Source organism: Notechis scutatus, unplaced genomic scaffold (assembly GCF_049901735.1).
Source record: "Notechis scutatus isolate UNSWTSFEM ecotype Mainland unplaced genomic scaffold, rNotScu1.2 NSCUSCF24, whole genome shotgun sequence".
In the NCBI taxonomy this organism is placed as follows: Eukaryota; Metazoa; Chordata; class Lepidosauria; order Squamata; family Elapidae; genus Notechis; species Notechis scutatus.
Genome location: NW_028263149.1, coordinates 304951 through 321933, shown reverse-complemented (window position 1 = coordinate 321933; position 16983 = coordinate 304951). Strand labels below are relative to the sequence as shown.

Sequence of the window (16983 nt, the reverse complement as noted above, 5' to 3'; positions counted from 1 at the left end):
ATCCATCCCTCTCTTCTTCTATCTCTCCATCCATCCACTTCTTCATCCTTCCTCTCTTCTTCTATCCATCCATCCGTTTCTTCATCCATCCCTCTCTTCTTCTATCTTTCCATCCCTCCATATCTTCATCCATCCCTCTCTTTCTTCTATCCCTCCATCCTTCCATTTCTTCACATCATCCCTCTCTTCTTCTATCCTCCATCCATCCATTTCTTCATCCATCCCTCTCTTCTTCTATCCCTCCATCCATCTGTTTCTTCATCCATCCCTCTCTTCTTCTATCCATCCATCCATCCGTTTCTTCATCCATCCCTCTCTTCTTCCATCCATCCCTCCCATCTTCATTCATCCCTCTCTTCTTCTATCCCTCCATCATCCACTTCTTCATCCATCCCTCTTCTTCTTCATTCATCCATCCCTCAACGTTTCTTCATTCATCCCTCTAACTTCTTCCCTATCCATCCACTCTTCAATCATCCTCTATTCTTCTATCCCTCCATCTTCTTCATCCATCCCTCTCTTCTTCTATCCATCCATCCATCCATTTCTTCATCCATCCCTCTCTTCTTCTATCCATCATCCATCCATTTCTTCATTCATCCCTCTCTTCTTCTATCATCATCCTCCATTTCTTCATCCATCCTCTCTTCTTCCATCCATCCGTCCATTCTTCATCCATCCCTCTCTTCTTCTATCCATCCATCCAAATCCATTACTTCATCCATCCCTCTCTTCTTCTATCCATCCATCCATCCATTTCTTCATCCATCCCCACTCTTCTTCTATCCATCCATCCATCCACTTCTTCATCCATCCCTCTCTTCTTCTATCCATCCATCCATCCATTTCTTCATCCATCCCTCTCTTCTTCTATCCATCCATCCATCCATTTCTTCATCCATCCCTCTCTTCTTCTATCCATCCATCCATCCATCTTCTTCATCCATCCCTCTTTCTTCTATCCCTCCATCCATCCATTTCTTCATCCATCCCTCTCTTCTTCTATCCAAATCCATCCATCCATTTCTTCATCCATCCCTCTCTTCTTCTATCCATCCATCCATCCATTTCTTCATCCATCCCTCTCTTCTTCTATCCATCCATCCCTCCATTTCTTCATCCATCCCTCTCTTCTTCTATCCCTCCATCCATCCATTTCTTCATCCATCCCTCTCTTCTTCTATCCCTCCATCCATCCATTTCTTCATCCATCCCTCTCTTCTTCTATCCATCCATCCCTCCATTTCTTCATCCATCCCTCTCTTCTTCTATCCATCCATCCTCCATTTCTTCATCCATCCTCTCTTCTTCTATCCATCCATCCCTCCATTTCTTCATCCATCCCACTCTTCTTCTATCCATCCATCCATCCATTTCTTCATCCATCCCTCTCTTCTTCTATCCATCCATCCCTCCATTTCTTCATCCCTCCCTCTTCTTCTATCCATCCATCCCTCCATTTCTTCATCCATCCCTCTCTTCTTCTATCCATCCATCCATCCGTTTCTTCATCCATCCCTCTCTTCTTCTATCCATCCATCCCTCCATTTCTTCATCCATCCTTCTCTTCTTCTATCCATCCATCCATCCATTTCTTCATCCATCCCTCTCTTCTTCTATCCATCCATCCATCCATTTCTTCATCCATCCCTCTCTTCTTCTATCCATCCATCCATCCATTTCTTCATCCATCCCTCTCTTCTTCTATCCCTCCATCCATCTATTTCTTCATCCATCCCACTCTTCTCCTATCCATCCATCCATCCGTTTCTTCATCCTTCCCTCTCTTCTTCTATCCATCCATCCATCTATTTCTTCATCCATCCCTCTCTTCTTCTATCCATCCATCCCTCCATTTCTTCATCCATCCCTCTCTTCTTCTATCCATCCATCCTCCATTTCTTCATCCATCCCTCTCTTCTTCTATCCATCCATCCATCCACTTTCTTCATCCATCCCTCTCTTCTTCTATCCATCCATCCCTCCATTTCTTCATCCATCCCTCTCTTCTTCTATCCATCCATCCATCTCCATTTCTTCATCCATCCCTCTCTCTTCTTCTATCCATCCATCCCTCCATTTCTTCATCCATCCCTCTCTTCTTCTATCCATCCATCCATCTATTTCTTCATCCTTCCCTCTCTTCTTCTATCCATCCATCCATCCATTTCTTCATCCATCCCTCTCTTCTTCTATCCATCCATCCATCCATTTCTTCATCCATCCCTCTCTTCTTCTATCCATCCATCCATCCATTTCTTCATCCATCCCTCTCTTCTTCTATCCATCCATCCCTCCATTTCTTCATCCATCCCACTCTTCTTCTATCCATCCATCCATTTCTTCATCCATCCCTCTCTTCTTCTATCCATCCATCCATCCATTTCTTCATCCATCCTCTCTTCTTCTATCCCTCCATCCATCTATTTCTTCATCCATCCTCTCTTCTTCTATCCATCCATCCATCCATTTCTTCATCCTTCCCTCTTCTTCTATCCTCCATCCATCTATTTCTTCATCCATTCTCTTCATCCATCCATCCTCCATTTCTTCTCCTCTCTTCTTCTATCCATCCATCCTCCATCTTCTTCATCCATCCCTCTCTTCTTCTATCCATCCATCCATCCATTTCTTCATCCATCCCTCTCTTCTTCTATCCATCCATCCATCCATTTCTTCATCCATCCCTCTCTTCTTCTATCCATCCATCCATCTGATTTCTTCATCCATCCCTCTCTTCTTCCCTATCCATCCATCCCTCCATTTCTTCATCATCCTTCTCTTCTTCTATCATCCATCCCTTCTTCTATCCATCCATCCATCCATTTCTTCATCCTCCCTCTCTTCTTCTATCCATCCACATCCATCCATTTCTTCATCCATCCCTCTCTTCTTCTATCCATCCATCCATCCATCCATCTTCTATCCATCCCATCCCTCTTTCTTCTATCCATCCATCCATCCATTTCTTCATCCATCCCTCTCTTTCTTCTATCCATCCATCCATCTTTCTTCATCCATCCCACTCTTCTTCTATCCATCCATCCCTCCATTTCTTCATCCAATCTCTTTTCTTCTATCCATCCATCCATCCGTTTCTTCATCCATCCTCTCTTCTTCTATCTCCATCCATCCATTTCTTCATCCATCCCTCCGCTTCTTCTATCCATCCATCCATCCATTTCTTCATCCATCCCTCTTCTTCTATCCATCCATCCCTCCATTTCTTCATCCATCCCTCTCTTCTTCTATCCATCCATCCATCCGTTTCTTCTATTCATCCATCCCTCTCTTCTTCTATCCATCCATCCATCCATTTCTTCATCCATCCCTCTCTTCTTCTATCCATCCATCCATCCTTCTTCTTCTATCCATCCATCCATCCGTTTCTTCATCCATTTCTTCATCCATCCTCTCTTCTTCTATCCCTCCATCCATCCATTACTTCATCATCCTCTCTCTTCTTCTATCCATCCATCCATCTATTTCTTCATCCTTCCCTTTCTTCTCCTTCTATCCATCCATCCCTCCATTTCTTCATCCATCCCTCTCTTCTTCTATCCATCCATCCATCTATTTCTTCATCCTTCCTTTCTTCTATCCATCCATCCCTCCATTTCTTCATCCATCCCTCTCTTCTTCTATCCATCCATCCATCCGTTTCTTCATCCATCCCTCTCTTCTTCTATCCATCCATCCATCCATTTCTTCATCCATCCCTCTCTTCTTCTATCCCTCCATCCATCTATTTCTTCATCCATCCTCTCTTCTTCTATCCATCCATCCCTCTCTTCTTCTATCCATCCATCCATCCATTTCTTCATCCTTCCCTCTCTTCTTCTATCCATCCATCCCTCCATTTCTTCATCCCTCCCTCTTCTTCTATCCATCCATCCCTCCATTTCTTCATCCATCCCTCTCTTCTTCTATCCATCCATCCCTTTATTTATTCATCCATCCCTCTCTTCTTCTATCCACCCATCCCTCCATTTCTTCATCCCTCCCTCTTCTTCTATCCACCCATCCCTCCATTTCTTCATCCTTCCCTCTCTTCTTCTATCCATCCATCCCTCCATTTCTTCATCCCTCCCTCTTCTTCTATCCATCCCTAACTCCATTTCTTCATCCTTCCCTCTCTTCTTCTATCATCCATTCCTCCATTTCTTCATCCATCCCTCTTCTTCTATCCATCCATCCATCCATTTCTTCATCCATCCCTCTCTTCTTCTATCCATCCATCCCTCCGTTTCTTCATCCATCCCTCTCTTCTTCTATCCATCCATCCCTCCATTTCTTCATCCATCCCTCTCTTCTTCTATCCATCCATCCCTCCATTTCTTCATCCCTCCCTCTTCTTCATCCATCCCTCTCTTCTTCTATCCATCCATCCCTTTATTTATTCATCCATCCCTCTCTTCTTCGATCCATCCATCCATCCATTTCTTCATCCATCCCTCTCTTCTTCTATCCATCCATCCCTCCATTTCTTCATCTCTCCCTCTTCTATCCATCCCCTAACTCCATTTCTTCATCCATCCTCTCTTCTTCTATCCATCCATCCATCCATTTCTTCATCCCTCCTCTTCTTCTATCCATCCATCCTCCATTCTTCATCCATCCCTCTCTTCTTCTATCCACCCATCCCTCCATTTCTTCATCCATCCCTCTCTTCTTCTATCCATCCATCCCTCCGTTTCTTCATCCAGCCAATGAGCGAGTGGATCAGCCCCTTCAGGAACCCTCCAGTTACAACGCGCTTCCTTTAGTGACCCCCGTCTTAGCTGCAACAGAATTGGTGGAGGGAGGAACAAAAAAATGGCCCGTTTCTCCATTGAAAACCATGGAAGGGACCCCGGAGGTCATCAGTCCAACCCCTGCTCAAGAAGGACTTCCTGACAGAATCATAGAGTGACAGGGTGGGAAGGGACCTCGGAGGGCATCAGTCCAACCCCCTGCTCAAGAAGGACTTCCTTACAGAATCATAGAGTGACAAGGTTGGAAGGGACCTCGGAGGGCATCCAGTCCAACCCCCTGCTCAAGAAGGACTTCCTGACAGAATCATAGAGTGACAGGGTGGGAAGGGACCTCGGAGGTCATCCAGTCCAACCCCCCTGCTCAAGAAGGACTTCCTGACAGAATCATAGAGTGACAGGGTGGGAAGGGACCTCGGAGGGTCATCAGTCCCAACCCCCTGCTCAAGAAGGACTTCCTGACAGAATCATGGGAGTGACAGGGTGGGAAGGGACCTCGGAGGGCATCCAGTCCAACCCCCTGCTCAAGAAGGACTTCCTGACAGAATCATAGAGTGACAGGGTGGAAAGGGACCTCGGAGGGCATCCAGTCCAACCCCCTCCTCCAAGAAGGACTTCCTGACAGAATCATAGAGTGACAGGGGCTGGGAAGATGACCTCGGAGGCATCCAGTCCAACCCCTGCTCAAGGGACTTCTGACAGAATCCCGAGTGACAGGGGGCTGGGAAGGGACCTCGGAGGGCATCCTTGTCCAACCCCTCCTCAAGAAGGACTTCCTGACAGAATCCTAGAGTGACAGGGTGGAAGGGACCTCGGAGGTCATCCAGTCCAACCCTCTGTTTGGGGAGCTGCCTTCGAATCTGTCCAGCTTTGATTCTGAAGGTCTTGAGCAAGCGGGTGGGGTTTCTGGATTCTAGATGACCGCCCCGAGCTCCCCAAGGTCTCCTCCCAGCTGTGTGATTCTGTCATTCTCTATTCTAGGCTCTCCTTGATTTGAGCAGGAGGCTGGACTAGATGACCTCAAAAGGTCCTTGTCCCAACTTCTCTTCTTTCTCGGATTCTGGGAGGCCCGCTTCCCAAGCGGGGGCTGGACTAGATGACCTCCAAAAGGTCCTTGTCCCAACTTCTCTTCTTTCTCGGATTCTGGGAGGCCCGCTTCCCAAGCGGGGGCTGGACTAGATGACCTCCAAGGTCCTTGTCCCAACTTCTCTTCTTTCTCGGATTCTGGGAGTCCCGCTTCCCAAGCGGGGGCTGGACTAGATGACCTCCAAGGTCCTTGTCCCAACTTCTCTTCTTTCTCGGATTCTGGGAGGCCCGCTTCCCAAGCGGGGGCTGGACTAGATGACCTCCGGAGGTTCCTTCCCCACTCTTAAGCATCTCCCTTCCGGCAGGAAAGAGGAAGTGACGTCAAGGCTGCGGACTCCACCCCCCTCCTTTCAAATCCCTCCTGCCCTCCGCTCAGGCTCCACCCCCCACACTCCTCCTTCCGGGAAGAGCCCTGCTTAAGCCCCGCCCTGGCGCCGGGTGGGCGGGGGGAGGGGAGGGAGGGGCTCCCTCGCTCCCAATAGGCCGCCAGAGAGCCGGGAGACGGCGGGGCGTTCAGGACCTCGGAGAGCGGCGCGGCACGAGTGCGCAGGCGCGGCCGCGTTTCCCGCGAAAGGGAGCGAGCTGGGGGAGCTTTGGGAGAGGGGGAGTTGTGAGGGGGCACAAAATGGCGGTCTCTCCCTCTCTCTCTCTCTCTCTCTCTCTCTCTCTCTCTCTCCTTCCTTCTCTCTCTCCTCTCTCTCTCCCTTCCTTCTCTCTCTCCTTTCTCTCTCCTTCCTTCTCTCTCTTCTCTCTCTCTCTCTCTCTCTCCTTCCTTCTCTCTCTCTCTCCTTCCTTCTCTCTCTCTCTCTCTCCTTCCTTCTCTCTCTCCTCTCTCTCTCTTCCTTCTCTCTCTCCTTTCTCTCTCCTTCCTTCTCTCTCTTCTCTCTCCCTCTCTCTCTCTCTCCTTCCTTCTCTCTCTCTCTCCTTCCTTCTCTCTCTCCTCTCTCTCTCTCCTTCCTTCTCTCTCTTCTCTCCCTCTCTCTCTCTCTCCTTCCTCTCTCTCTCCTCTCTCTCCTTCTCTTCTTCCTTCTCTCTCTTCTCTTCCTCTCTCTCTCCTTCTCTCTCTCTCTCTCTCTCTCTCCTTCCTTCTCTCTCTCCTCTCTCTCTCTCTCTCTCCTTCTCTCCCTCCTTCTCTCTCCTTCCTTCTCTCTCTCCTCTCTCTCTCTCTCTCTCTCCCTCCTTCTCTCTCTTCTCTCTCTCTCTCTCTCCCTCCTTCTCTCTCTCCCCTCTCTCTCTCTCTCCCTCCTTCTCTCTCTTCTCTCTCTCTCTCTCTCCCTCCTTCTCTCTCTTCTCTTCCTCTCTCTCTCTCTCTCCTTCCTTCTCTCTCTCCTCTCTCTCTCCCTTCCTTCTCTCTCTCCTTTCTCTCTCTCTCCTTCTCTCCCTCCTTCTCTCTCTTCTCTCTCTCTCTCTCCTTCTCTCCTCCTCTCTCTCTTCTCTTCCTCTCTCTCTCTCTCCCTTCCTTCTCTCTCTCTCTCTCTCTCTCTCTCTCTCCTTCTCCCCTCCTTCTCTCTCTTCTCTTCCTCTCTCTCTCTCTCCTTCCTTCTCTCTCTTCTCTCTCTCTCTCTCCTTCTCCCTCCTTCTCTCTCTTCTCTTCCTCTCTCTCTGTCTCCTTCCTTCTCTCTCTCTTCTCTCTCTTCTCTCCCTCTCTCTCTCTCTCCTTCCTTCTCTCTCTCTCCTCTCTCTCTCTCTCTCTCCTTCTCTCCCTCCTTCTCTCTCTTCTCTTCCTCTCTCTCTCTCTCCTTCCTTCTCTCTCTCTTCTCTCTCTTCTCTCCCTCTCTCTCTCTCTCCTTCCTTCCTCTCTCTCTCTCTCTCTCTCTCTCTCCTTCTCTCCCTCCTTCTCTCTCTCTTCTCTTCCTCCTTTCTCTCTCTCTCTCTCTCCTTCCTTCTCTCTCTTCTCTCTCTCTCTCCTTCTCTCCCTCCTCTCTCTTCTCTTCCTCGCTCTCTCTCTCTCTCTCTCCTTCCTTCTCTCTCTTCTCTCTCTCTTTCCTTCTCTCCCTCCTTCTCTCTCTTCTCTTCCTCCTCTCTCTCTGTCTCCTTCCTTCTCTCTCTTCTCTCCCTCTCCCTCTCCTTCCTTCTCTCTCTCCTCTCTCTCTCTCCCTCCTTTCTCTTCTCTCTCCCCTTCTCTCTCTCCTCTCTCTCTCTCCCTCCTTTCTCTTCTCTCTCCCCTTCTCTCTCTCCTCTCTCTCTCTCCTCTCTGGGAGTCGAAGTCCATAATCTACCATTATTCCCCTCACTGACTGGAGGATTCTGGGAGTCGAAGTCCACAATCTGCCATTATTTCCCTCCCTGACTGGAGGATTCTGGGAGTCGAAGTCCAAAATGGGCCATTATTCCCCTCACTGACTGGAGGATTCTGGGAGTCGAAGTCCAAAATGGGCCATTATTCCCCTCACTGACTGGAGGATTCTGGGGTCGAAGTCCACAATCTGCCATTATTTCCCTCACTGACTGGAGGATTCTGGGAGTCGAAGTCCATAATCTGCCATTATTCCCCTCACTGACTGGAGGATTCTGGGAGTCGAGAGTCCATAATCTGCCATTATTCCCCGCACTGACTGGAGGATTCTGGGAGTCGAAGTCCAAAATGGGCCATTATTCCCCTCACTGACTGGAGGATTCTGGGAGTCGAAGTCCAAAATGGGCCATTATTCCCTCACTGACTGGAGGATTCTGGGATCGAAGTCCAAAATGGGCCATTATTCCCCTCACTGACTGGAGGATTCTGGGAGTCGAAGTCCAAAATGGGCCATTATTTCCCTCGCTTGACTGGAGGATTCTGGGAGTCGAAGTCCAAAATGGGCCATTATTCCCCTCACTGACTGGAGGATTCTGGGAGTCGAAGTCCACAATCTGCCATTATTTCCCTCACTGACTGGAGGATTCTGGGAGTCGAAGTCCAAAATGGGCCATTATTCCCCTCCACTGACTGGAGGATTCTGGGAGTCGAAGTCCAAAATGGGCCATTATTCCCCTCACTGACTGGAGGATTCTGGGAGTCGAAGTCCAAAATGGGCCATTATTCCCCTCACTGACTGGAGGATTCTGGGAGTCGAAGTCCAAAATGGGCCATTATTCCCCTCACTGACTGGAGGATTGTGGGAGTCGAAGTCCAAAATGGGCCATTATTCCCTCACTGACTGGAGGATTCTGGGAGTTGAAGTCCCACCATCTGCCATTATTCCCCCTCATTTGACATGGAGGATTCTGGGAGTTGAAGTCCATAAGGGTGGGAGTCCTTTATCTGTGCGCCTCCCCCCCACGCACGTATGCAAATTTTGGGGAGGGGGCAAGGGGGCTTTCGACGCCCCCATTGGTGGAAGGGCTATACGGAGGGTGGGCGGGGCCTGTGAGTGGTGAGGTGGGGAGGGGGGCTTCCTCACCTCTATGAGTAGCCAATGAGAGAGCTCCCTGTCCCCCCCCTCCTCTTTCCCCCTCCCTCTTCCCTCCATCCCCCCACCACCACCACTGCTCCTTCATTGGCTGAGAAGGGTATCCAAGCTCCGCCCCCAACGGTTCAGTCCATCCAAGCAAACCCCCCACACACACACACTCCCTCCTTTTCTACCCCTCTCCCCCCTTTCTGGACAGTCGGAGAGGCCGGCCGTTGTGGCAACGGGCGGCTGGGCGAATCCATTTCACTCGCGAGGGTTTAGCCCGAGCAGAAGAAGAAGAAGAAGAAGGAGGAGGAGGAGGAAGAGGAGGAGGAGGAGGAGGAAGCGAGCCCTCCCCCTTTTTTTCCGCCTTGACAGACTGCCCCCCTTCCTTCCTTCCTTCCTTCCTTCGCCTTTTTGCCTAAATAAGGTTCGGCAGCGCAGCGCCGGGCCCAGCCAGGCGGAGAAGACCTCCCACCGCCGCCCCCACCCCCGGCCTTGGGGAGGGAGAGAGAGAGAAGGGGGCTTGGGAGACCATCCAGCCCACCCCGGCCCGGATCCGGAGCCAGACGAGGCAGAGGAAGGCCGGAGAAGAGGAAGGGGAGGAGGAGGAGGAGGAGGAGAGGAGGAGGGAAGGGAGTGGGGGGTCCTGCCTTCCTCCCTGGGGGTGGGTGGGTGAGGAGAGGGGGTCCCTCGCCCTCCTCTTCCTCCTCCTCCTCCTCTTCCTCCCTCCCTCCATCCCTGAGAAGGGGGTGAGTGAGGGGGTCCCTCACCCTCCTCTTCCTCCTCCTCCTCCTCCTCTTCCTCCCTCCCTCCATCCCTGAGAAGGGGGTGGGTGAGGAGAGGGGTCCCTCACCCTCCTCTCCTCCTCCTCCTCCTCCTCTCTTCCTCCCTCCCTCCATCCCTGAGAAGGGGGTGAGTGGCAGGTCCCTCGCCTTCCTCTTCCTCCTCCTCCTCCTCTTCCTCCCTCCCTCCATCCCTGAGAAGGGGGTGAGTGAGGGGGTCCCTCACCCTCCTCTTCCTCCTCCTCCTCCTCCTCTTCCTCCCTCCCTCCATCCCTGAGAAGGGGGTGAGGAGAGGGGTCCCTCGCCCTCCTCTTCCTCTTCCTCCTCCTCCTCCTCTTCCTCCCTCCCTCCATCCCTGAGAAGGGGGGGTGAGTGAGGGGGGTCCCTCGCCCCTCCTCTTCCTCCTCCTCCTCCTCTTCCTCCCTCCCTCCATCCCTGAGAAGGGGGTGAGTGAGGGGGTCCCTCGCCCTCCTCTTCCTCCTCCTCCTCCTCCTCTTCCTCCCTCCCTCCCTCCCCGAGAGGCGGGGTCCCACCTTCCTCCCTTGGGGGTGGGTGGGTGAGGAGAGGGGGTCTCTCACCCTCCTCTTCCTCTTCCTCCTCCTCCTCTTCCTCCCTCCCTCCCTCCCTGAGAAGAGGGGTGGGTGAGGAGAGGGGGTCCCCTCGCCCTCCTCTTCCTCCTCCTCCTCTTCCTCCCTCCCTCCCTCCCCGAAAGGGGGGTCCCGCCTTCCTCCCTTGGGGGTGGGTGGGTGAGGAGAGGGGTCTCTCACCCTCCTCTTCCTCCTCTCTCCCTCCTCCTCCTCCTCCTCTTCCTCCCTCCCCGAGAGGAGCCACCCGGGGGTGGGGTGAGGGGGTGAGGGGTGGGGTGTGTGTGTGTGGGGGTGAGGAGCGCTGGGCCGGACGTGGGGCCGGGAGCCGGACGACCCTCCCCATGGGCTGGCGGCATGCCGGTCCGTCGGGGCCACGTCGCCCCGCCGAACACCTTCCTGGACACCATCATCCGCCAGTTTGAAGGGCAGAGTAAGTGGAAGGGGGGATGGAGAGGGAGGAGGAGGAGGAGGAGGAGGAGGAGGAGGAGGAAGGCCAAGGGGTCAGGGTAGTGGTGGTGGGGGATGCTTTTCGCGAGGGGAGGGCCTGGGAGAGAAGGAAAGGCTGAGGGAGGGGAGCAGAGGGTGTGGGGCTCGGCTAGATGACCTCTGTAGGCCCCCTCTGTCATTCTCCTCCAGGGCAGAGAGGGGGACTCGGATAGAAGACCTTTAGTGGCCCCTTCTGTCATTCTCCAAGGCAGAGAGGAGGGCTCGGCTAGATGACCTCTGTAGGCCCCTTCTGTCATTCTCCAAGGCAGAGGGGCTCGGCTGGATGACCTCTGTAGGCCCCTTCTGTCATTCTCCTCCAGGGCAGAGGGGGCTCGGCTAGATGACCTCTGAAGGCCCCTTCTGTCATTCAAGGCAGAGGATGGAGGGTGGGGGCTAGACTAGATGGCCTTTTAGGGCCCTTCTGTCATTCTCCAAGGCAGAGAGGAGGCTCGGCTAGAAGACCTCTAGAGGCCCCTTCTGTCATTCTCCTCCAAGGCAGAGGATGGAGGGTGGGGGGCTACACTAGATGGCCTTTTAGGGCCCCTCCTGTCATTCTCCCAGGCGGGGGCTCGGCTAGAAGACCTCTGAAGGCCCCTTCTGTCATTCAAGGCAGAGGATGGAGGGTGGGGGGCTAGACTAGATGGCCTTTTAGGGCCCTTCTGTCATTCTCCAAGGCAGAGAGGAGGCTCGGCTAGAAGACCTCTAGAGGCCCCTTCTGTCATTCTCCTCCAAGGCAGAGGATGGAGGGTGGGGGGCTACACTAGATGGCCTTTGAGGGCCCCTTCTGTCATTCTCCAAGGCGGGGGGCTCGGCTAGAAGACCTCTAGAGGCCCCTTCTGTCATTCTCCTCCAAGGCAGAGGATGGAGGGTGGGGGCTACACTAGATGGCCTTTAGGGCCCCTTCTGTCATTCTCCAAGGCGGGGGGCTCGGCTAGATGACCTCTGTAGGCCCCTTCTGTCATTCTCCTCCTAGGCAGAGGATGGAGGGGTGGGGGTGGGGATAGACTAGATGGCTTTTTAGGGCCCCTTCCGTCATTCTCCAAGGCAGAGAGGAGGCTCGGCTAGATGACCTCTAGAGGGCCCCTTCTGTCATTCTCCAAGGCAAGAGGGGGGTTTAGACTAGATGGCCTTTTAGGGACCCCTTTTGTCCTTCTCCGAGGCAGGATGGGGGGAATGAGGGGTGGGGTGGGGGCGTTTGCTTGAGGGAGCCAGCTCCCCAAACACACACCCAGGATGTCCCGACTAGATGACCTCTGGGGTTCCTTCCGACCTTTTCTTCTGCTGGGAGGGAAGGGGGCGGGGTTGGGGGGAAGGGAGGGAGGGAGGGTTGGGCTGGATGGCCTTCCGAGGTCCCCCTCCCCACCTTCCGACCTCCGGGGGATTCGGTCCGATTCTGTCTCGGGGTTGGAGGAAGGCAAAACGGGGGGGTTGGGCTGGATGACCTCTGGGGTCCCATCCCCACGCTCTTATTCTCTATGGGGAGGGCCAAGCTCCTCCCCAACTGACCCCCCTACACAGTTAGAGAGCGGGAAGGGACCCCCGGAGGTCATCTAGTCCAACACCCCCGCTCCAGCAGGAGACCCGGACGCCATTTTAAGAGTCGGAAGGACCCCGGAGGTCATCTAGTCCAACCCCCCGGCTCCAGCAGGAGAGCCGGACGCCATTTTAAGAGTTGGAAGGGATCCCTGGGAGGTCATCTAGTCCAACCCCCGGCTCCAGCAGGAGACCCGGACGCCATTTTAGAGTCGGAAGGGACCCCGGAGGTCATCTAGTCCAACCCCCGGCTCCAGCAGGAGACCGGATGCCATTTTAAGAGTCGGAAGGACCCCGGAGGTCATCTAGTCCAACCCCCGGCTCCAGCAGGAGACCCGGACGCCATTTAAGAGTCGGAAGGGACCCCGGAGGTCATCTAGTCCAACCCCCGGCTCCAGCAGGAGACCCGGACGCCATTTTAAGAGTTGGAAGGGATCCTGGGAGGTCATCTAGTCCAACCCCCCGGCTCCAGCAGGAGACCCGGACGCCATTTTAAGAGTCGGAAGGGATCCCGGAGGTCATCTAGTCCAACCCCGGCTCCAGCAGGGAGCCGGACGCCATTTTAAGAGTTGGAAGGGATCCCTGGAGGTCATCTAGTCCAACCCCCGGCTCGAGCAGGAGACCGGACGCCATTTTAAGAGTCGGAAGGGATCGCTGGTGGTCATCTAGTCCAACCCCCTGCTCAAGCAAGGGGAAACTTACAGAATCGGAGAGGGGAAGGGACCCCAGAGGTCATCTAGTCCAACCCCTGCTCAAGCAAGGAGAACCTTACAGAATCGGAGAGTGGGAAGGGAACCCGGTGGTCATCTAGTCCAACCTCCCCTGTTTCAAACAGGAGAACCTTACACAATTGAAGAGTCGGAAGGGAACCCTGGTGGTCATCTAGTCCAACCCCCTGCTCCAGGGCAGACTTGGTCATCTAGTCCAACCCCCTTACACGAGCCCAGACTTGGAAGGGACCCTGAAGGTCACCTAGTCCAACCCCCCTTCATCCATCAGGAGACCCTGACCCAATTTTAAGAGTCGGAAGGGATCCCTGGGAGGACATCTAGTCCAACCCCCCGCTCAAGCAGCAGACGTGACAGAATCGGAGAGTGGGAAGGGAACCCGGTGGTCATCTAGTCCAACCCCCTGTTTCAAACAGGAGAACCTTACACAATTGAAGAGTCGGAAGGGAACCCTGGTGGTCATCTAGTCCAACCCCCTGCTCCAGGGCAGACTTGGTCATCTAGTCCAACCCCTTACACGAGCCCAGACTTGGAAGGGACCTGAAGGTCACCTAGTCAACCCCCTTCATCCATCAGGAGACCCTGACCCAATTTTAAGAGTCGGAAGGGATCCCTGGGAGGACATCTAGTCCAACCCCCCCGCTCAAGCAGCAGACCTGACAGAATCGGAGAGGGGAAGGGAACCCTGGTGGTCATCTAGTCCAACCCCCCTGTTTCAAACAGGAGAACCTTACACAATTGAAGAGTGGGAAGGAACCCTGGTGGTCATCTAGTCCAACCCCCTCTCTCTGTTTCCTCCCCCCCTCCCCGCCTATCTCCCCGCAGGCCGGAAGTTCATCATCGCCAACGCCCGGGTGGAGAAGTGCGCCATCATCTACTGCAACGATGCGTTTGCGACCTCTGCGGCTGGCCGGGCGAGGTCATGCAGAAGCCCTGCACCTGCGACTTCCTCTACGGCCCTCGCACCCAGACCAGCGCCGCGGCCCAGATCGCCCAGGCCCTGCTGGGCTCCGAGGAGCGGAAAGTGGAGATTTGCTTCTATCGGAAGGACGGTGAGCGCTCGCGAGGTGGGGGCACCCTTTGGGATTGGAGCGGGGAGGGGTTGGGCTAGATGACCTCCGGGGTCCCCTTCCGACTCTGGGATTCTGTCAGATTGTGTCTCTGGTTTGAGGAAGACGGGGGTTGGACTAGATGACCTCCAGGGTCCCTTCCGACTCTTACATTGTGTAATGGTCTCCGGATTGAGCTGGGGGGTTGGACTAGATGACCTCCAGGGTCCCATTCCCACTCTTAAATTGTGTAATGGTCTCCGGATTGAGTTGGGGGCTGGACTAGATGACCTCCAGGGTCCCATTCCCACTCTTAAATTGTGTAATGGTCTCCGGATTGAGTTGGGGGTTGGACTAGATGACCTCCAGGGTCCCATTCCCACTCTTAAATTGTGTAATGGTCTCCGGATTGAGTTGGGGGTTGGACTAGATGACCTCCAGGGTCCCCTTCCGACTCTTACATTGTGTAATGGTCTCCGGATTGAGCTGGGGGTTGGACTAGATGACCTCCAGGGTCCCATTCCCACTCTTAAATTGTGTAATGGTCTCCGGATTGAGTTGGGGTTGGACTAGATGTCCTCCAGGGTCCCATTCCCACTCTTAAATTGTGTAATGGTCTCCGGATTGAGCTGGGGGTGGACTAGATGTCCTCCAGGGTCCCATTCCCACTCTTAAATTGTGTAATGGTCTCCGGATTGAGTTAGGGGTTGGACTAGATGACCTCCAGGGTCCCATTCCCTCTCTTAAATTGTGTAATGGTCTCCGGATTGAGCTGGGGGTTGGGCTAGATGACCTCCGGGGTCCCTTTCTAACTTCCTCCCCCCCCCCATCAGTCCTGTCGACTTACGACAGCTCCTTTTGGGGGGAGGTCACTTGGAAGCAGTCACTAAGCGGAGCGTCGTAAAGCAAGGACCACCTGTTAAAGGGGTAGGGGGAAAAAAACCAAGTTAGTCATTTTTGGACAGTGTTGTGGTTGTTGGTCGTTGTTTGGTTGTTGTGACATGGGGAGAAATTTTTTATTTTATTTCATTTGGGGGGGGGCTTCCCTGTCAATATTTGTGTTGTATCTTTGGGCGTCTGTGTGCGTCTTCTTGTGTGTTTGTGTCTTTTTGTGTGTCTCTGTGTGTGTATGTTTTTGTGTGTTTGTGTGTGTTTGTGTGTGTGTTTGTTTTTGTGTGTTTTTATGTGTTTTTGTGTTTCTTTGTGTGCATGTGTGTGTATGTGTTTTTGTGTGTTTGTGTGTGTTGTGTGTGTGTGTGTGTGTGTGTGTGTATGTTTTTGTGTGTTTTATGTGTTTTTGTGTTTCTTTGTGTGTATGTGTGTGTATGTGTTTTTCTGTGTTTTTTCATTTTTGTGTGATTGTGTGTGTTTTTGTGTGTTTGTGTGTGTGTGTGTGTTTGTGTGTGTTTGTGTGTATGTGTGTGTGTTTTTCTGTTTTTGTGTTTTTGTGTTTTTTTTGTGTGTATGTGTTTTTGTGTGTATCTGTGTATGTGTTTTTCTGTGTTTTTGTGTTTTCTGTGTTTTTCTGTGTTTTGTGTGTCTGTGTTTTTTGTGTGTATGTGTTTTTGTGTGTATCTGTGTATGTGTTTTTATGTGTTTTTGTGTTTCTTTGTGTGCATGTGTGTGTATGTGTTTTTCTGTGTTTTTGTGTGTTTGTGTGTGTGTGTGTGTATGTTTTTGTGTGTTTTTATGTGTTTTTGTGTTTCTTTGTGTGTATGTGTGTGTATGTGTTTTTCTGTGTTTTTCGTTTTTGTGTGATTGTGTGTGTTTTTGTGTGTTTGTGTGTGTGTCTGTGTGTTTTTCTGTGTTTTTCTGTGTTTTGTGTGTCTGTGTGTTTTTGTGTGTATGTGTTTTTGTGTGTATCTGTGTATGTGTTTTTATGTGTTTTTGTGTTTCTTTGTGTGCATGTGTGTGTATGTGTTTTTCTGTGTTTTTGTGTGTGTGTGTGTGTGTGTGTGTGTGTATGTTTTTGTGTGTTTTTATGTGTTTTTGTGTTTCTTTGTGTGTATGTGTGTGTATGTGTTTTTCTGTGTTTTTTCGTTTTTGTGTGATTGTGTGTGTTTTTGTGTGTGTGTGTTTGTGTGTGTTTGTGTGTATCTGTGTGTTTTTTTCTGTTTTTGTGGTTTTTGTGGTTTTTTTGTGTGTATGTGTTTTTGTGTGTATCTGTGTGTGTGTTTTTGTGTTTTTGTGTGTGTCTGTGTGTTTTTCTGTGTTTTTCTGTGTTTTGTGTGTCTGTGTGTTTTTGTGTGTTTTTGTGTGTACGTGTTTTTGTGTGTATCTGTGTATGTGTTTTTCTGTGTTGTTGTGTTTTTGTGTGTGTCTGTGTGTTTTTCTGTGTTTTTCTGTGTTTTGTGTGTCTGTGTGTTTTTGTGTGTATGTGTGTGTATGTGTTTTTTTCTGTCATTGTGTGATTCTGTCAGGACTTGTGGGTTGGGCTAGATGACCTCCGAGGTCCCTCCCCACTCTTTTGTCATTGCGCGATCCTGTCCGGATCTCCTGCTTGAGTTTGTGGGTTGGACTAGATGACCTCTGAGGTCCCACCCAACTCTATCATTGTGTGATTCTGCCCGGATCTCCTGCTTGAGTTTGTGGGTTGGGCTAGATGAC

The 16983-nt window shown here is 52.0% G+C and overlaps 2 protein-coding genes across 2 annotated transcripts in view; both read left to right on the top strand.

Moving 5' to 3' along the window:
• Positions 1-59: 59 nt before the first annotated feature.
• Positions 60-2322, top strand: LOC148128563 (uncharacterized; the record flags this gene model as incomplete). The annotated part of the gene is made up of 2 exons (XM_087948835.1): positions 60-120; positions 1040-2322. Coding segments are annotated over 2 exons (1344 nt in total), but the record flags the coding sequence as incomplete, so codon positions are not given.
• Positions 2323-10887: 8565 nt separating this feature from the next.
• KCNH2 (potassium voltage-gated channel subfamily H member 2) overlaps positions 10888-16983 on the top strand; it is a 37320-nt gene continuing 31224 nt past the window's right edge. The window contains 3 exon segments of the mRNA XM_087948833.1: positions 10888-11010; positions 14153-14215; positions 14218-14379. Coding sequence (XP_087804959.1) covers positions 10935-11010; positions 14153-14215; positions 14218-14379 — 301 coding nt within the window. The 5' untranslated portion in view covers positions 10888-10934.